Genomic DNA, 21,737 nt, shown 5'->3' on the forward strand with positions numbered 1-21,737 from the left:
CTACACAAACACACACAATTACATCTACTTGCATTTTTATGGAGGATTCAGTGATTTGGGTGATTTGGAAACCCCCCCAGTCTGCCCCGGTAACAAGATGTGCACATGTACGCTCTACAGTGGGGGGGGCGTAACAGGCCAGCAGCACACACAGCAAGGCCCGCCCCCACTCTATCCTGACTGGATGAAGGCTGGGCCATCTAGCCAAAAACGAAACCTATGGTTTTTTGGACCCCAGGGGTTAACTGGGGACAGGGAGGAACTCCTTATATTGTCAGCACACTCTATAGTAGGGAGGATTATCACAACAAAACAAAAAAATAAGTGATATTTGAAATCACTGAAAATACCTTTAAATTATGGTTGTATAAGGGCACATGGGCGAACACACACACACACACACACACACACACACACACACACACACACACTGCTGTGGATGTTCTACGTGTCACAACATGCTAACCTCTTATGCATGCATTAATAACGGAATAAACCAGCAGCTGCTAAATCCAGCGCAGGTGTGAAGAGAAGGATTAATCTGACTGACTGGAGGAACAGATTAGAAGCAAAGGTCATTGGCTGCTGGGAACAACAGGGCTTCTATCTGCCGTATACCCCGGTTGAGCTTTTCCCTACCGGAGCTCCTGATGTGATGTTGTTCCCAAATGGGACCTATATCGTTCCTATTCTCTGGGGAAAACATTCGCCCAGAATGATGAGCACGTCTACAAGCTCACAATCCGTCACGGCATGAGGCGTTGTGAGCATATAGATGTCGGATCTGCATTGCTCACTCACAGATCTGTCCCCCGGGCCATGGGGGACCCCGATCAATGAAAAAGCGTTACAATGGGCTGTTCAGGTGCAAATACATGCAGCACCTGGCTAACCCCAGAACATATGACCAACTAACAAGCCTTGCTGAGCCATGTGGCTCATAGTCATAGAGCAGCAGCCTATATCTCTGGTTTTGTTGTGTGAGGGAGCTTGATGTGTCAGTACAATACAAGAACGGTGGCCCCAAATCACACTCGACCCGTGTCAAAAAGCATAACATATAATGCTTAAAACACCAAAAGGGGTTCCCGCCCAGAATGGGTTAAAGCATGCTCGCCGGCCTCATGCCGACCGCACGGTGTGGCGGTTCATCATGTATTCTGTTTTACTGCGAATATGGTGAAATACGTTTAGGTTTACTGAGGTTACGTTTAAGAATAACATGCAGGCAGAGCAATTACGCCGGCTGTAGGCTACGCCCGAGGCGACTGTTTTGAGGCAAGCGTTCTGGTATATCTGATGCACCCCCTGGACATGACGCCAGTAAGCATTATAGACGTTGAGATGTGTGTACCTCATGTAATTGTTATAATGGGCCAGTTTAGCTTTAGATACGTGTATAATATGCAGTGGCAAGTCATACTGGGTCCACAGACAATGTATAGGCTGTTTTCTTCGTGGTGGAGCACTGTATGTGAGTAGGCCTAGCCTAAACGTTGCAGTCGAGTGTGTAAGAAATGACAGTGACTTCCAAGCATTATAAGGACAGACATTGTAAATGGCATCCAATCCAGAGAACTGCTTGCTGCCCCTTAAACACAGACTGAGGTGGAAAAAAAGATATGGTTCAGCTTTTTCCCCCCCAAGAACATCAGCATACTGAGCATAGTAATCAATTCCGTTTAGTACGAATCCAATGCACTTAGAAACTTCCACCTCCAACAAGGGGGGGGGGCTACATTTTATCTATAAGGCAATTAATCCGACAGACCCCTCCTCCTCTATATAGGCTAGCAGCAACACCCACTCATTGGTCAACGCAATTGTCATTAGGATATACCTTTTTGATGGTGACACTGACACATGTGAGATAGAGAGAGAGAGAGAGAGAGAGAGAGACAGAGAGAGAGAGAGAGAGAGAATAGAGGTAGTAGAGGGGATTTTCAGAGGCATCAGAGCTCCGCTGCTCAGTGCTGCTCACACACACACACACACACACACACACACAGCAGGAGGAGGATGACAGAGCCTCGCTCCCCGTCCAGCACCGTCTCCAGGGGCCGCCTCCTCCTCCTGGCCACCACGTCGGCCACTACTCTGAGTGATCCATGGGCGTTCTGAAGACCGTCTCTGCCGCTCCTCGAGGACCGACGCTCGGATATTTTCGAACGCCACAAAATGAAGCGAATGAACGTGAGCAACAAGAACAACTACTACTTGGGTTGTAGTCGTAGTCAGACAGACGCCACAGTGGGCTACGTACAGTGCCGTGTCCTCCTCCTCCTCGATCGGCATCAGCATCTAGCCGAGTCCTCTGGATGCTCAGTGGTTTAGCCTGCCGTGATGCATTCATTGTGAAGAGAAGGACTACCCAACTTTCCCCTCACTTTGTTGTCTGTTTTTGTTAAAGAGGTTTTCCGTCTTCCAAGCAAAGATTGCGGGATAAGACCAACTCCGGAAAACCGGCGACTGACTCCGCCACGTCCCTCCTGCTGGCTGGATAACCATTGTTTGTTTGGTTATTCACTCTCAATCTTCCTCCTGCAACTGCAAGCATCTTCTTTGGGGTGGGATTGTGTGAACGATGCTTGCCTTCGCCTTCCTTAATTCCTTCCTCCCTTATAAATTAATTCCTTCCTTCTTGTCCGTCTGTTTAAGTTTGGTCTTGTCCTCCTCCTGCCTTGATGACGCGAACTTGTGTGCATGTGCTTCGTTTCATTATAGTAGCGGCATGAACATTATTCATTTAAGAAATGCAGTCTTCTTGAGCCAAGGAATAATGCATTCACATTACGCATGCAACATAATTATGTTATTTAGTCTTATTAGGCTATTATGTGCATGCACACACGCCATGCGTAATGTTGCATTCCCCACGACATGGATGAATGCAATAACAGGCTAATGGCTCGTGGCTAAGTGCACGCACGAGCCATCTCGTTTAGTGTGTTTGGTATTTCCCTGTCTAAAAGGTGGCCTTATATCATGGCATTAGGCATATCCATCCTAACTCCACTCTGTCTGTGTCTGTGTGTGTGTATCGGAGACAGATGTAGGCTAAATAGTGCGCGCGACACTATAGTACTGCATGGCTCGTATGCTCATGCTCTTGTCTGTGTGACTGTGCACCACACACACACACACACACACACACACACACACACACACACACTGACTAGACTGATCACGCGACTAAACGTGTCTCATTTGATTTCTGTGTGCGTGTGTGTGCGTGCGTGCGTGTGCATGTCCCGTCCAGCCACGCTGGAAGGCGCCCCCCGCCATGTGGCCGTCAGGAGTGGGAAGCAGGCAGTCGTGCCCTCGGGAGTCTGCCCTGCGCAGGGCGGCGATCAGCGGCAACGTGCTGGCCCTGCCGCCCCAGCACGTCCCCACGGGACGCAGCGTGCGCGTCTTCATCTGTTCCAACCCCGACGGTAAGGATTATATTACTTCATTACTACTATACGTTGTGTGGCGAAGAATAGCCGATCTACAAGCTCACGGTGCGGTCACACGCTGCATTAATGTGCCATATTTGTGCCTGCTGGCCGTGAGCTTGTAGATCTGCTATTTTGGGCGCGCGATCGACCGGACCGGACCGACGCCGCCGGCCGGCACACAACCACATGTATCAAGCCTATAATTAAAGGAAACGCACTGTGACAGACACGCTCATCTCATCCACGTCATGCATGGCCTCGGGAGGGAAAGGGCGGGTCTTTATTGATATGATAATTATGATTTATATTTTATCTCATGCTTCTCTCTGTCTTGACCGGTGGTTGTCAGGGTTCGGTTCCAGGGTGTCCCCAGCAAAAGTAGTTAATAGCATCATTCATTTTAACCACTTTAACCACATCTTATATGCCTACTTTGTCTATTAAAAGATCGTGAACATTTTTAACTGAAATCTTTGCTTCTGGAGGTCCCTCAAAATGTATTTGAGAACTCAGCGAAATAGATATCATTTTGGGGGCCCTTGACATATATTATATATTGTAACAATCTCTGGAAATGGAGGCAGAGACATAGTACAGATTCCCAGGCGCCAACTTTATTATAACTTTTACACTTTTGTGATCAACAGAGGGTATGCGCATGCATAAAGTGAATGGCAAATCGAGTGGGAAAAGACAAAGTGAATTTAACGTTGTTTAAAGTCATGTAATTCAATCAAATAAGACTTTTCTGTTTGCATGTAATGGGCTGTCAAGGCCAAAAAGTAGTTTTTTGTCACTCAGTAGGCGTTCCCGCATAACTTCCGGGTATGATGATGATGTCACGCGCATAGCCTCTATAAGCATTCACACATATAACATCCGTCAGACCGTCACTCACTTCCCCAGTCCCGGAAGTCCCATGCCAAAGTCATTCCTATTGGCTTAAGCCGTGGCCGGCCGCTATATTGAGAATGCCAGTTCTAGAGACTGCATGTGGAGGGCACGACCGCAAGGCCTGCCTCAGGTTATGTAACTTGTGTTTTGTCTGTAGTTGCACCTGTTACGCACGACTAACAGGATGCAAAGCGCTGTAGGACGATTACCATGCAGTCTGTGGCATATGTGTCTGATTAATTAAATTATTTAATCGATAGGACACTTAACTGTGCCTTAAATGTAACAGAAAATGCATAATACTAAGTTGAACCTTGTTGTATATTCAGGGGTGAGCCGACGGTAGGGCTACCCATGGCGTAGTTTGATGATGCACGCAAGCCCGCACAGCCATTCACAGTTTTCGCACCTCGCTAACCACGCAAAAAAACCAAAAAAACAGGAATGACCGACCTTGGATGCATATCAACGGTGACGGTCCATTGTGTCAACCTTCTAGCTAAACTAGCCCACTACTGTAGGGGTTGGACTAATGAGTGGTCAGACCAGTGTCACGCTACCGGGGCTAGCGCCCCTCAAAAAACATACACATTTGAAACTCGGAGACACAAGGTTTCTGCCACGAAGGGGGACGATATAGAATGACAACGATGCTTTCCTGGATTTGAAATAGTATAACAGCATATAAGCTTTCCAGGTTCTTGCTTACTGTAAATCGCTCTGGATTAAGAGCGTCCAGCGAAATGCCTAAATTGTAAGTGGGTTCAAACGAATCTAGGTAGCTGTTTGTTGCACACAGGAATATCAGAATGCATGTTGCGCTCCTGAGACAATGCAACACATTGCCGTCCATTCATTCAGAGAGTATAGCGTGAGGCGAGCAGCGCCAGCACGAGACAGTTGGGTCGTCGTGACTCTCGTGAGGCAGACATCCAGTTGCATGCTCTGTATTTAAATACGGCCTCTGGGGCCAGGGTAAAAATAGAATCACTAAAATTGGAGTAAACAAGGCAAGGCAAGTGGAGTAGGACAGAGCGAGACAGAGGGCATAAATATATGAGATAAATAATAATACACACACACACATCACCATCCTATGGTGTATCCCCTGCATGACTGTGCGAAACACAATATAGTGGGAGAAAGATTCGCCTTCTGAACCCAGGTTGCCTCATTTGTTTCATGAAGTGATGGGACGCTATACAATGAATTGATGGTGGACAAAATACAATTATGATGAATTGATTGTGGTCAATAGTTAGGTCATCGGTTCTCAAAGTGGGGCGGGAGGGGGGGGGGATGGTACCTGGGTTTGTTTGTTTACACAGCAATGGTCTCCAAGGGAAAATGGCAAAGTCCCGTTGCGTTCTCACTGATTATACAGCGTTTACACAAAGACGTTTTCATTATGAAACTGCTACGGTTGAACACAGCGTCACACACTCGTGCTGTTATTGGCTAAAAGTTTAAAACTCTCCTGAGGCATAAGCACCCAGAGGGAACCAAAGGGAGAGTGTGTGTCTGCAGGAAAACACCCCAGCATCACTATAGAGGGGATGCTAGAGGGGGAAAAAGACCAAAACTATAGTTAGATATATACATTTTGGCCTAAGAGTTGGCTATACGACCTTTAACATACTTCCAAAGTGTGTACATTGTTTACGTCACAGATGCATGGTTTTCATATAGTAAATAGGCCTATAGGAACTTTGCTTAAAAGCTTCCACGCAAGTTCTTGTTTACTACTTGGTTAGTGGCTTGGCATCATAACTTGTCATGGCAGCTTGGATACAACCGAAACAGACTTCCTCTTCAAAATAAGAGCCACTTGTAATGATTAGTCAACACTAGTAGATAGACATTTGTAGCACCCTGAGATAATGAGATAATGCTTTGAATGGGCCCGCTGCCTGCTGCTCGTGCCAAGAGTCGGGGCTTGCAAAGTGCGACAAAGTAAAGGTCCGTGACTGTGTGATCGTGATCATCTCAGGCCGGGCCCCTGGAGTCCCAGGGCACGGCCGTACCCCATCTCCTGACGGACTGCCCCTGTATACAAGCTCATTGTTTGAGCTCATTGCTCAAATCCAACAGAATCACCAGTACCACACAATCTCCAGTATCAGTTGTGAGAAGTAGGTCATTGGTGACCTTTATGAGGGCTGTCTCTGGGCTCTGAAACCAAATTCAAATAAGTTACAGGTATTGTTATTCATGAAAGGTGTCAACTGGGAGTATATGACCTTTTCTAGAACCTTGGACAGAAATGGCAGTTTGGAGATGGGCCTGTAATTTTGCAGCTCGGAAGGGTCCAGGTTGGACTTATTTAAGAGGGGTTGTATTATGGCATGTTTTGAAGGCAGCAGGGAAAGTAGCAGTGGGAAGCATAGGGAAGATTTATAATGGCAAGAATTTGAGGTGAAACTGTGGTGAGCACTTTCTTTGGCAGTTTGTTTGGTACGGGGTCCAATTGCGAGGTAGAGGATTTAATTGAAAGAATAATCTATCTATCTATAAATGCACCACGTCTGTGTATGTCTCTCTGTCTGTCTGTACGTGTGTACGGCTGTAACTCGAGAACCGTTCACCGCACAGACTTCACATTCGACACACACGTTCCACACCACCGCAGGGAGTGCAGTGCCCGGTTTGTAGTTTGTACGCCACAAAAGGCCTCTGCCCGGGCTCTGGACAGGGCCCCTGTCCAGGCTCCATATATGGAGCTGGCCTGTACTGACATCACAACACTCCATATTTGGGCATGGCTGACACAGAACTCCATATAGGAATAAAGGGATACAGAGAGACAGATACAGAAATCTACATATGGGCATCAAAGGGTGGGGCATGGATCTCCAACTTCCATCGTTACTGACTCGGTGCGCTACAGCCAGGCACCAGTCTAGTATTTCCTAATGTGTGAGATGTGAGGTTGGAAGTTATGTAGATATACTGAGATGGTATAAGTGATTATTTGGGTTCTAATTGTGTTGATCTTATCTACAAAATAAGTGAGAAAATCCTCACATTCTTTCCTGGGATAGTTGAGTATTATGGTATTATGTGAAATTGTGACTGAGTCTATTACTTTAAATAGTGATCTGGGGTTATGGCTGTTAGTGACAATGTTGGAGAAGTTTTTCACTCGTGCATGCCTAACAGCGGATTGATAATCCTCCATTAGGGAATGTCTAAGGAGACGTGCAAATTGCCAGATTTCCATTCAGCCAGGATGTCCCTGTTGTATGGGACTTAACTGCCCTGCGGGGTGCAATGCAGTCAAGAATGGCTCGGGAAGTGTTACTAATATAATCGATAAGACCAGCTGGGTCTTGGGGAGAGGCGTTTACTGTTGGAGGTGTTGCGGAGGACTGGAATGATTCTGATCTTTTGGCGGCTGTTGTAGAGTCAATGACATGCAGTGTCAGACGAGCTGGGAGATGGGCGGTGGAGCTGGAAGGGGGTTATCGGGATTTAGAAGACAATGGCTTTATGATCTGATGAAGGGAAGTCTGTGATTTTTAGAATGGAAGGAGACACACACAAGGACAGAACAAGGTCAAGGGTTTGTCCCTTTTATTGTCGTGAGTGGATTCATTTATGGATTGGACGAGGTTGAAGGATTCAGGTCAGGTTGATAAACCTGGTGGACAGCACAGTATGACGAAGTGGCTCCTATTGTATGGCCACCTGTAGCCGGCACAGCCACTCAGTCCCAGTGTATGTCGTCTAATGGCCCCATCCATCCTTCCATCCATCCATCGATTCCATGATTTCCATCCATCCGCACATGGATTGGAATGCAAGGAGGATATAGCCCTTCTTCACATGCCTCTGTCATATAAATGGAAGGAGAAGCGCACTAGTAATCTGCAGCCTGCGCTGCTATATGAACAGAACTCATTGCCAATCAGCCATTTCTGATTGCACGAGGCATTCTCCAATCGACCTCAGATGAGACCAAATGGGACCTATAGAAAATAATGATAAAATAAATGAAATGAAAGAAAGACCCTTACTGCATCAATGTAATCAACAAACTATACTATAAAAACTGGTTGGCCAAATTGTCAGATAATATAAGAAAGAGGTAAACATTGTGAAAATAGCTACTTGATCATGCACTCAACTTGTAGATCGGCTATTTTCCACAATATATCTGTTGAACCGAGTCAAACTAAATGTAATGCTCTAAACTCCTACAATTCCAAATGCTTGTCAGTGTGTGTGTGTGTGTGTGTGTGTGTGTGTGTGTGTGTGTGTGTGTGGGGAGGGAGGGGGGGGTAGGCTCACCAGTTCAAACATGGCCTGAAAAGGTTGAGAACCCCACACACCTGGTATTCCAAGCATAAATTAAATCAAACATCAAGGACTATCTGACCCAGATCTTGCTACAGTGCTGCTTTGCCATGGTCACTAGAGGGGGCTAACGTGTATGGTGTTATAAGGCTTTATATTTGGATCATTGCTAAGACACTAGTTTAAGTAGCAATGACAGGCATGGCCTGCTGGAGCTTGTGGGAAGCCTTCTGCCTCCCATATCAAGAGTTAAATGAACACGGAGCGTTTTACAACGTATATTGGGGTTGTAGAGATTTTACTGGACTTACTTGGATTTACTTTCTTTGCGTGCACGAGAAATCTGACACACACGCACACACACACACACATTTTCAGCATGCAACCAAATGTAAAATGACTCGTACTGGATCCGTAGCAGATGGGGTACGGCCGTTCCCCGGCCCTGGACTCCAGGGGCCCGGCCTGAGATGATCACGATCACACAGTCACGGACCTTTACTTTTTTGGTTCACTAGTCCCTTCCTGACATTTTAGTCAAAATCAACAAAATCAACAGTTTATTACTTGCGCAAGCAGAGTGTGCAAGTAATGTTGTTTGTCCGGTGCTCCGATGCGTATGTCCGTGGCAACGTATGACGTAATGATTAATTCATGTTTGATATGGTATTGGTTTCAGATTACATATGGGCATTACCTTTAATCCACACTGAAACATATTATTATGTCTCCATCGAGAGCCAGTTATACGCTGGCGCCTGGCGTTGGTACATATCTTCATTACATCATACTGAATGCAGCTACGGACATACGCATCAAACGACCCAAGTAACCACAGTATACTGTTAATCAACTTAAAAATTACATATACAACTTGCATACATGTATATATGTAATCTGAAACCTATCTTTATTACGTCACCATTGCGAGCCGGAGATTTTAAAGTTCATAGCGGTTGACAGTAAGTCACTTGACAGAGTGCAGTTATAGTTTAATCATAATTTTAGTCATCGTGGCTTAGTTTTTATGTAGTTTTTGTCGGTGAAAAAAGGTAGTTGACGAACATTTTTCGTCATAGTTTTAGTTGACGAAAACAACACTGTTCCGCGCAAAAAGTATTTATTTAAAGACATTTAAGCCTCGGACAAAGCCAACAGCCGAGTTGACAAATCAATGACAATGACAACACATTGTTTTGGGCCGAACAAATAATTAGAAAAAAAGTGTACCCTGGCCTTTTTTTATAAGGGTACAACTTTTCACACCTTAGACTGAGTACCCAGTGTTTAACCCTCTTTTACTGTGTTCCTCACAGCTAAAAGAAACCCAAATCAATGAGTGATACTCAAGTGAGACAGGCACTCAATAAAACAGTGTATTCTAGAAGGGATTCTGATCTCCCTTTATGCTCTCATCAATAATACACATGCAATCATAACAGCATAACTACTGTATTAGATATATTTATTGTATTGTGGTTGGGTGACTGGGATCCCATCTCCTTTGATCTACGGCGCCTCTGCTTTTATGAGCTATATGGACGAGGCCGGGTTGCTCTAGAATATACTGCCACTAATGCCCTTAATCAAAAGCCACAGACTCTCTGTTATCTACAGCAGTGGTTCCCAAAGTGGGGTCCATGGACCCCTAGGGGTCCTTGAGGGAGTTCCAGGGGGTCCCCAGATAAATTATAAATGATAGTTAACAGTGTGACTCCATAAAACGCTTTATCCGCATTTTAATCAAATATTCTACGCTGCCGAGATTGTTGTATTACCTTTAGAGCATACGCTGAAGTATTTGCAGCTTTCAACGACGAAAATCCGGCCTCCACGAGGTGTTGTAGTCCAGACAAACCCCCCCGTCCACTTGCATTGGGCTCAGTTTCCCAGAAGCCATAGCAGCCCAGCACATGGGTTGATTTCCGGTTTCGTCATCAGAACATGATGGGCTCGTCATCAGGTCTGCGGCAAAGACGGGAGTGTCTTTTTAATGATTAAAATACGGCGAATTAAACGCATTAAACAAATGTCGGGTATAGCGTATTAAGTAGAGTCGATCGTTTGATTAAACAATTAGCTTAATATGTAACTGTAACTCTGAGAGTGTACAAATTGTCCTTTTGGTTACACTTGAACACTCCTAATTCATGTCTAACTGGGGGTCCTTGAAATAAAATGAGTTGAGAATCATTGCTAGGGTCGTAAAACAATATTCTCTTATATGGGGGTCCGTGGCGTATCTCTTCAAATGGGGGTCCGCAAACAAATTTTGTGCCAATTTAGGGGTCCTTGACATGAAAAACTTTGGGAACCACTGCTATAGTTCAATTAGCTAAGACGACATGTGGATGTTACGGACGGTTGAACCGGGTTGTTCACTTCAGCATATTGTCATGTGGATATTGTGGCGGGAGGCTTGGGCAGTATGTTGAGTTATTCCACAGCATTGCCAAGATTTAAGATGAATCACGTCTTTGTGACACAACATTAACGAATCACCCCGATTCTTGGCTATAGTTGAGGGGTGTGTGTGTGTGTCTCCAGGGTGGATCAATTAAAACAGCAATTCCATCCTGTCAATAGGCTTGACGGCACCAACACAGCTGTGTACATCTTTGTGTGATTAGCTGTCAGTCACTTTGTGTTCACTGTGTGTATGTGCGCGTGCGTGCGTGTGTGCGCATGCGCCTGCGGGAGAGATCACACACGCGTCTGTGTGCGTGCAGTGTGCACGTGTGTTTGTATCTAACCCCCATACTGAGGCAACTCTATTACCCCATGTCCTCATCGTAGCCTGGTTCACCTCGGGGGCTGTAGTAGTCTGCGCGATGCGCTATAGACGGCCATTTGTATGCAACCCATCGCTTAAGCTCTTTAAGGTTGATGCGAGCTCAAGGTCCTTGGGGAGCCCTATGTGCATAACGTAATCTCCTCTAATGCATCTCCTCATCCTGGCTACATCACCACCACTGAGACTGGAATACCATGTCGTTGCATTTTACATGCCTTCATTCATGCGTTTTAAATCTTTTGTTAGCGGAAAATTGTAGATTTTGAGCCTCATGCCTTCAACGAAAAGGTCTTTCTCCTTTTCTTCCTTCTGCAATCACTCTCTGTCAGACCCTCACATTTAGGTTTTGGGGCTCATCGTCAATCATGTCCCCACCACTTAACAGTAAAAATCTATAAAGCCCAAAGAGAATTTCAGAGCCACCGACCCTTTCTTCTATTCAATCTCACCTGAGCCAGAGAGAGAGAGAGAGAGAGAGAGAGAGGGTGAGAGAGAGAGAGAATGAAAGAGAGATGGAGGGACAGAAGGGATGGGAGAGACGGTGGTGACAATGGTGAATCGTTTGAAATAGATCAGCTCACCGTGGCGAGCGCTGGGAACCCTGTCCCTCTGAAGCACAGGCAGGTTTATGATCCGTGCAAAAGACCAGGTCCATGTACCTCCTCCTCACCCCCTTTACCACTGCCTTTCCTCCTCACCGTTCCCCCCAGGTGGAGAGAGAGAGAGAGAGAGAGAGAGAGAGAGAGAGAGAGAGAGAGAGCAAGGGACAGGAGGGACAGCTAGAGCAGTCGTTCTCAAGGTGGAGACTATATCACAATAATGTTATAACGTCACGATAAGTTTTTGTGCCGCGCCATCCACAGCCAAATACATAACCATTTAGAGGTCCTCGACATGAAAAGGTTTAAGAACCACAGGGCATAGAGCACTTAATTCCTCCTCTCTACCTACCTGCCTCTGTGTGAGAGAGCTTTTAGGGCCCTGTGGTGCTTCAAAGCACTCCTAAACTCACAGGACCTTGTTCAGAAAAAAAAGCCTTTTACCCTTATGCTCCCTCTCAGTTGGTTGTTCTGGAAGTTTTTGATCTCACTATTAGCAAGCAGAGGAAAGCATCAGAGCAGGACTCAAGCATCATGCTTTATTCAGAGTTCTCGTAGGTTGTCAGTACAGCAGAATGGTTGCATGATTTCTTTCCAGAGCTTCCCCCAGCACTCTCCAGTTTTCCTCCCCATCAATGACATACACCCCCTTTTATTGACAGCCAAATCCCCATTTTACAGGAGAAAAATAGACCATCAGTAACAGGTGGTCATTCAACATCTCCTTTCATGGTTGGAGTTTTTCAGAGGAAGGCAAAGGTGCTATTCTCATTTCTGTTCTAAGATGAGAACAACACACAAATAGTTACACCTTTGCTGACAGTGGTATAGTAAGCATGGAGACTCAGCTGTCAGATTGACAGCTGCAGTTCAGTTAGAATGCATATTGGTGAGAGTCCATTCAATTTGACTGAATGGAAGACAAAGTAATGCATAAATATTTGGTAGTCTAGTTGGCATTCTAAAATAGCCATTACATGGTTTGGTTTGGTTTGGTGAAGTAGTAGTACTCCCACCATGTACTGTTTTTCAGCAGGATATACAGTACCCCCAGTTTTCTCTATCCTATGCATAGTCTGCATATACACCTACAGGTAAATCAAGCATAACTCATAAACCACCAATGTGGAAAAGGCAGCACTCCAAGACTGGCTCAGATGCAATTTCTCCTTTTTTACTGAGAACGCTGGCGCTTTTCGGCAAACAGCCTTCTTCAGAGCAGATTAAAAAAGTCAGTATGGCAAATTATTTTGGTAAATCAAGCAATTAAGCAAAAATCTGTCAAACGTAACTGCAGCCATTCCAACCGCCATTCCAACAGCTGGCGTTAATATGAGGCAATATTCTGTTGCGTGCGCGGCTGCGCGCAGCAAGGGTTCAGCCAATACACGCTGACACTACTCATAAGTAAAAAGGATTAAATCTGGTGATATCTGAACATTTCCGCCAATACAGAGTTCCCTTTGTATTGACTTGAAGGCCAGATAACTACCATTGCTGCTACTTTGTTAAACACGAATTAGGTTAAGGCTGCAAAAATGAAAATTCAAAGGGCATGCTAATTACATGTCTAACGAGCGCAAGCCTCACCATCTGTTCCTGTACACTGTAGTAGTTCATCTCCATGTTGTGTGCAGCATGACAGTATGTTGTTGGGCAGAAACCTCTTATATCTCTCCATATTTTAAAGATGGAGTGCCATGACGTTTTTGTATTTTTTCCAGTTTTTCATGTGTTTATGAGGTGACAGTACATTAGACCCCTTAGTGTGGCATAACAACCACACCAAGGGGTCTAATCAAGTACTGTCACCTGCAATGATGTATTGCCTTTGTATTTAGGGTTTCTTCCTGAAACCTTGACAGTCAAACGTGTCAATGTCAAAATAAAAGTGATATAGTGTCATCACAATATCATCCCCACCCCTAACCCGCCCCATTTATCACACAACAACAGCTGCGGCTTCAGTTCAGGTGGATCACCACCCATCACCACCCATCTGGCAAACGAGGCATACTTATAGGACCACTTCAGCATTTATAATTGGTCCTCACTAATAAAATACCACACTTTTTTTCCTACTCAGTTTGTGAGGGCTGTGGGCAGTTTAGAAACACATCCACCAGTGACATCATCGTTAGGCAGATTCTTTTTAAAATTTGTATTATCGTGAGAACGATGGCTTCCATTATGCATTGCAACTTTTCAGGAATAGAAATCCTTCAGTTTCTATTAGCTTGGAATCCCCAATCGATGATGTCACTGGTGTTTCACAGGTTTCTAAACTGCCCACAGCCTTTCCATGAGACACAGACTGAGTAGAAAAAAATGGTGGCATTTTATCATGAACATTAGTGAGGATCAATTATATGAAGGTAGGTTGAAAAGTGGTGAAGTGATCCTTTAATGAACTGTCCAGATAAAAACAACATTTTAACAAATACTGTAAACTTTTTTGAAAAACTTCAAAACTTCCTTCTTATATAATAATACCTGATGATCATGTTTTAGGGTGGAAAATAATATCACGGCACTCCATCTTTAACTTTGTGTATTTTTCCTAAATGAATGTCCCGCTTGAGCATCAAAAATATGCATCAAAAATGTGGCCATTTTGAAGTGAATGCTGAAAAAATATATTTTATTATGTATGCACAGGCAGACTCTTCACATACTAGAGCATGTCTGAAATAAGTGTTAAGAGCTGAAATCTGTAAAGCTGTACATTATGAAATAAATGCTTAAACATGTACAGTACGTAGCTAGGTGTAATGTTAAAGACCACAGAAGTGAACATTTCAAGCCTGTTTTCTCAACTCGCCGTTTTCTGCAAGACATTACTCTATAAGCCATATCTCCAAAACTGGTGGGTCAAACTCAACAACCAATGTCAATTTGAAGCTATTATTCCCTGCTTTCATATGACGGAAATTCAAAAAAATTCAATGGCAGTTCCTCAGTCAAATTTGACCACATATAAGGTTTCTACCCGACAGAGACGATATCATCTGTTGGCACAGGCAACTTGTGTCTTTTATTTCCATTCAATGGCAAGCATATATGTCTCCCTTGTCTGCACTCTGCAGAAAATGCTACAACATCTGGTTTCTATATGGATGGCTGAACTGAACTCCACAGCGGCCAAAGATTAGCACGCTCTACAGTAGGTCTCCCGGAATCCATCTACAGTATTCACAGTGTAGGGAAGAGGTTTTTTTTTTTTACTTTTTAGGCCTGTGGCGTGCCAGTGCAGCCTGTGATGGTTGATGTGCAGCAGAGCATGCAAGCACAGAGCCATGCAGTGAATCAGAATCAGAACTTTTTCAGCTTTATTGTGACATCACAGGTTTACGAGTGCAAAGAAAAGTGGTTGAAATTTGTTTCCGTGCATAGTTCCCGTCGTGTCGTTATTTCCACAGAAAAACAAGAAAGGGAAGAATTAAGAACTAGATAAAGTGCCCCTCGGGACACGGGTCTCCACCGGTATAATAGCATTTGTGTTGTTTGGACAAAATGTGTAGGAGTAATATGAAAAATTTAACATCTGTGTTGATGGAAATAGTGTATACCGAATTGCGTGTGATGTATGGAATGCAAATCTGTGCAAGTAATGTACAGAAAGTTTTGCCAAAATCTGCCTCATGGTATAACCGGCAGTTGTAAAATATGGACAAAGGTTTTTCCTTGGCCTCTAGGGAGTGTGCCTACAATGTTGTACACAGCTTGGTGCAGTTATAAGCAAGGACCTGAATTGGCCTATTGTAGCACCGCCATGAGGCAGTTTTCTATTGTTAGAGCATTTCATCCTCGGCCTAGTGGGAATGTGTTTTTCATAATGTCACGTAAATTGCACGTTCTGTTTGTGAAAGAAAAGACAAAAAGTCAAGTCCCTTGTCCCTGGTATACTGCGTGCGAACAGTAGCTCCAGAATCAGAAGCCTTTATTGCCAAGACATGTAAACATGTTAATTTAGTTTGGTGGGACAGCAGAGTGCACTTATGCAAAACAGGACAAGACAGCTAAAACAAACATGGTGCAATGAATAATGAATAAATATAAAGTGCAGAGAGTTCAAGTGTTCAGGTCAGTTCAGAGCACAAGTCAGTCCATTCCACTCTGAGTGTGGGTGGAGGGAGGATAGGAGGGGTCAGGGGGTGGGGTTGGGACACACACACACACACACACACACACACACACACACACACACACACACACACACACACACACACACACACCAGCAGCAGCATTGAGGAGCCGGATAGCCATGGGGAAAAAAGCTATTTGAGTGTCGGGCCTTCACAGTCTTTAAAGAGCGTAACCTCCTGCCTGAAGGTGAGTGGGGGGAAAAGTCCAAAGTGAAACAGTGCAATGGTTCTCAAAGTGGGGTCCGGGGACCCCCAGGGTCAGGGTACCAGGGGGTCCCAGGCAAAACGAGTTAATACAGCGTCACAATCATATTGTTTACTGTGGTTATACGGTTGGATTGGTTTGGTTGGTTACTTATGGCTAAATAGCACAAATAAGCTCATAGCTTGTAGATCTGCTATTTTTGAAGAAAATTTAAGTAAAACACTTGAAAGGGACTTTTTTTAAAGCTTAATAATGTGTTTAAAATGTTCGCTTTAAAAAGCGAATATTTTTAACACACTTCATGGGGGTCCCTTCCACAACACATTAAGCTAATGGAGCGATCTGCTTCTCATGCTTTCAAGGTGACATGAATCTATGGCGAGGATAGTTTCAAATACATGCACACGCGCACGCACGAACACACGTACGCACGCACACGCACACACACACACACATACTATACTACACACATCGTATACACTTTGGTGTCAATGAACCCCTACTTCCTTCACACTCAACGAACCAAGTGCTATTAAGACACTTGGCTTGTTGAGCACATTCCTTTTTTGCTCTCTCCACTTCTATTGCTATCTATCCCTCTATTTGTCTTTCTGAATTGGACCATCGCTAAGCTGCCATGCATAGTAAGTGTCTGAGAGCGAGTCAGTATACAGGCAATGTGATGTATACTTTGAAAACATGCTGTATGAGGGCATGGCGAAATGACTTCAAATCAATGTCACAGGTGACACATTGAATGCTTATAGATTTTCGCTGTTTTTGCACACCACTATTGTACAATGATTCATTGATATAGGAAATAAACAAAGTCATATTTGATACAGTCCTCTACCGATATTGATGTCAGACTTCGTGGAGATGATAGAGGAAGAGAGAGCTGTGTTCAATTGAGTGTCCTTGATTTCCCCAACGCGTGGGTGGGATGAGCTGAAAACACTGATAGTAACTGATAGAAGAGACTGGTCTGTCAGCTTGAAATAAACAACACAGGAAAAGAGAGAAGAGAAGGATGGAGAGAGAGAGAGAGAGAGAGATCCAAGGGAATGAGAAGCCAGAGCCCTCTGGGCACATAGGTGTGGACACACGCACACACACAATCCACACACTTGCCCCGTAAGCATCAAGCTGCCATACTTCATCATAAGCCCATAAAAGAGTGGCAACTTGCCGTTATCAGCACAGTACAGACAGGCGGTTCTCAGTTCAGTGCTTCTATCTGTCAGGTCACATTGAGACAAAGGAGAGTATACACAGAAAGAGTTTGGATGTGAGTGTACCTTTACAAAACATGCATACAGTCCCCATTCCCCAGGGAGGCTTTGCTCAGCAGTGTTTGCCAGAGAGAAATAAGCACCCATGGTCCATGAAAACTAAAAGATAATATGCCACATGAGTAATCTTGAGGGGGGACGACGACGACACTGGTTTAAACAATAATCAAAACATGCAGAAGCAAAGCCCAAATAAGCCACTACACTTTAGAAACAAGCCCCAAAAAACGGCAACCAATATTTATAAGCAACTTCACAGCAAAACAAAGCCCAGAGTCCCTTATAATAAGCAGGCCTGGCAGCACCGTGTGGCCTAGTTGGGAAAGTAGACCACGGGGGTATACCGACTGCCAGGTGGTGTGGATTAGCGGCACGCTGTCCTGGGAATGCCTCGGGATCCCCCAGTCAGAGCTGTCAAACGTGGCTATGGGGAAAGGAAAGTCTGGGGTGGCAGGGCCGTCACGGCTGTGGGCTATGCGGGTATGCCACCCCCACTCTCACAGACAACATGATTTCATTCCCCTCACTTTTGCTGTTTTGACGCGTGTAATTAACTGTGTGTAACTGTAAAAGCAGGGAGACCGTCTCCTGCTGAAACCACTACCTCTCTCTACCTCAGAACTATTACTGCTTCTTGCCTGGGAATCAAACCTGCACTCTCTTCTCTGACATTTTAGAGAAGCGCCCGTTGACCTGACCCAGTGAAGTCTGTCATTCGCCTCACTCGAATACGATACTGTAGCCACACAGGATTTTGTTTGACATTTTGCTCTGTTCGCTACGGGCAGACTTGTGTATGGTCATTGGTCGCCCGGAGCCTTACTAAAGATAGACTATGTAAGATACGTCAGAACAAATTTCTGGGCTCTTTTACTCGTGCTGGGTATGATTTGGTTAGGGGCTAGACGGCTGTTATCTGTGCCGACATGTGTGCGTGTGCGTGCGGTGCACGCGAGTGTGCGTGTGTGAATTTGTTGTGCAGGGGCCGTGCATGCGTGCGTGACTCATGCTCCTTCATCACATAAGCTACGCCTCTGTTGGGCATGTTCTCTTCCGTCCACACCCTTAAAGGGAAACTTGACCCTTTTTGCAAAACAATATATGTTAATGACGTTTAGAAGATTTAGAACACTTTCCTGGGGGTCTTTATGTGTGTAATATGTGGTTTTAGATATTTTAGATTTGAGCAGTGGGCCCATGTCTCTGATGTCATGGACACTGGGCTCACTTACTTCCTGGACTACATGTTGTCTCAGTAGGACAACATTATATCCACAAGGAGGAGCAGTGCACCAAAGCATTATGGGAATTGTAGTCCAGGAAGGAACTGAGCCCACTGTTGATGACATCAAAGACACTGGGCTCACTGCTAAAATCTAAAATATCTAAAACCACATATTACACACAAAGACCCCCAGGAAAGTGTTCTAAATCTTCTAAACGTCATTCAAACACTTTTAAACCCACTTTTTCTTTTTTCTTTTTTTTCCCCCGACACAGAATAAATGCTGACTCTATATGTAATCCTTATCCAAATGACTGAAATCAGTCATGGCTAAACTTAATCCACAGGGATTTGAAAGTGGGCTTCAACAGCAAGCCACGGACCGTTGCTGACGTGGCCCATTCAGTCCAATATGACCGCTGCCGATGTGTTCATGTACATACTGACAGTCCACCATGCACTGCCTATCATAAATGCACATTGTGGATATTTTCAGTAGCTGATGTTCAAAGTAGGCTTGTCACATTTATTACATAATCGTCTGGCTGCAATTATTTGAGATAATCACAATTATGTAGCATTTCTTCCATCAATCTGTATATACCAGTATTCATCAATTGACATTTTTCAAACATAGTGGAAATAGCAGATCTACAAGCTCACGATGCATCACGATGCAACATGTCGAGAGCTCGTAGATCGTCCATTTACTAAGATAGTCCTATAGTATGTGTGGGATCAGTGACATTAATAGGACGTTTTGTCAGGGCTGAACCTGTAACCTCTCAGTCAGAGAAGGAGCTGTCAATAAAGCTGCCAACCCCGCAACCGTATAGGTTTAATCAACATTAGCCTATACGGTCTGTCGTCCCAGTTTGAAACCGCTCTAGTTACGCAATTAACAACCTTACATTGCCGCTGTCAAGGTCATGGTCATGGTTTGCATAGAAACCAGGATTCCCATTCACAACATTGTGTCTTAGAATGCTCTGCCAGTATCTCAGTCATATGCAAATCCTAAGGAAAATCCATAAAGGAGGTTTCTCATGTCATTGTCTTATTTCCCAGACACCGAAGCGGAGAGGACTGCACTGAAAGAGCATGTCTATCCCAAACTACGTGACTTCTGCAGGGAGAACTATGGGATTGAGTTCCAGGTAATCTCCTTCATTTCCCTTCTCATCTTTTAGCTTGGTTTCTAGTTTCTTGCTGTCCAAACTCCCCTCAATGTAAGAGAACTACAAGTCTACTGTATTGTGTTGATTCCTACGTTGATGACAGAATCACTGTCAGTGACAAGTGTCACTGTTGCGCAGCCTAACACACACACACACACATATTAACCGCCCCCCTGGGCGGATGTTCCGTGGACGCCCTGGCGACCCCCAGGGACCCCCACACGGTAACTGTCGTTTCTCGACCGTTTCTGACACAGGGCGACTCGCCAGAAGCGGGCCGGCACCCTGGGCGTGTTCCTGTAGGTCACTAGCCTTGGATAAGATGGCTCCATGCAGCCGCTTTCCCCCTGTTGTTGTCTGCCAGAGATTTAAAACACAAGATCTCCCCGGTGGTGTGTGTGTGTCCGTGCTGATCCAGGATGATTTGCATTGCAAATGGGAAAAGATCCCTATCTGAGGTGTGTTTGCTTAACAGATCCAGGGAATTTCCGGGATCAGAGGGAGATTTACACCATAGATTGTTCTTGGAAGGATTTGTGCCGGATAAGTGCAGTGATGGAGGTGGGAGTGTGATTGTAGCTTGCAGGGTGATGAAATCTTCAAATGCTGATTTCATGCTAAGAATGTCTCGGGCAATGGATCACAAACTTGAAGAGAGCTCGTGCGCAATGTTATTGATTCTTATTGAAACCAACTCGTTAGTATTCCATCTTGCTGTTCTGAAACAAGCCAAACAACTAGACCATTTATAAGATCTTTGCTGTCCAATTCCAAGCCAGAGATGGCGCCACACTCTCTGTATATCACATCCATAATCATAACCAAGGTTGTTCCAGAAGGAGTCATGAATCGATATTCAGAAATATTTCTAGTCCAGTCTATAGCTCTTGAAGCATGCATGCTCAGCTAAAAATAGTTACACTGTACAAGCAATAGAAAAGCCTTAGAATTTTTTCATTAGGCCCAGGTCTGCCTAGCGGCACTTAATCTGACGACGTTTGCTGCATGTCACACACCCCCCCCCCCCATCTCTAAAAAGCCCCAGAAAGTTGGCAGGCATATAAGAATTAGTCCTATGGCTAAACCATAAGAAGTTCACCAACTGTTCAATGCAATAACTAGTGTACTAGTGCTCGTAGACCTGCATTACCATTTCTCTCTGCATCTCTCACAGTATACTGTCTGCTAAAGACAGAACTGACCTTAAAAAAACCCACACATATTATTATTATTAGAGTAGCCAATTATTTGGGGAATTTTGCTCTCCCAATATAGTCGTTATGCCAATAAAATAAAAATAAATCTTAGAAATGGTGAGATTCTGCTTCTGTGCCATCATGTGACTCAACTGATGATTCAAGCTGTGACAGAGAAGCGTGCTGACATGATTATTCAGAACGCCTGGGAGTTACTACTCTAGTACTGTATGACTCACTGCTGCCCTGCGTCCCATCACCACTACTCACCCCGACTGCTGGAGGAAACCCCCCCCCCCCCCCCAAAAAAAAAAAAAAAACAGGTACGGTACTTCAGCTATGTCTGATGCTGCTCGAGACGGCACTCGATCGTGCTTTGTAACATTACGTGTTTGTTTGCGTTGATACTGGCTGTGAACTCATTTATGGAGATTGCTGTGCGACGCATCAGTGCTTGGCGATCCTATTCCCAG

General features: G+C 44.7%; 1 protein-coding gene across 1 annotated transcript in view; it reads left to right on the forward strand.

Moving 5' to 3' along the window:
- Positions 1–2,178: 2,178 nt before the first annotated feature.
- The window catches only part of nwd2 (NACHT and WD repeat domain containing 2), a gene marked incomplete at its 5' end in the record, with an annotated part of 54,895 nt that continues 35,336 nt past the window's right edge, over positions 2,179–21,737 (forward strand). Inside the window, 3 exons of the mRNA XM_080792720.1 lie at positions 2,179–2,193; positions 3,260–3,434; positions 19,959–20,047. Coding sequence (XP_080648846.1) covers positions 2,179–2,193; positions 3,260–3,434; positions 19,959–20,047 — 279 coding nt within the window. The remainder of the gene's footprint in view (positions 2,194–3,259; positions 3,435–19,958; positions 20,048–21,737) is intronic.

The sequence above is a fragment of the Protomyctophum bolini genome (assembly GCF_963924005.1).
Source record: "Protomyctophum bolini genome assembly, chromosome: 20".
Classification (NCBI taxonomy): Eukaryota; Metazoa; Chordata; class Actinopteri; order Myctophiformes; family Myctophidae; genus Protomyctophum; species Protomyctophum bolini.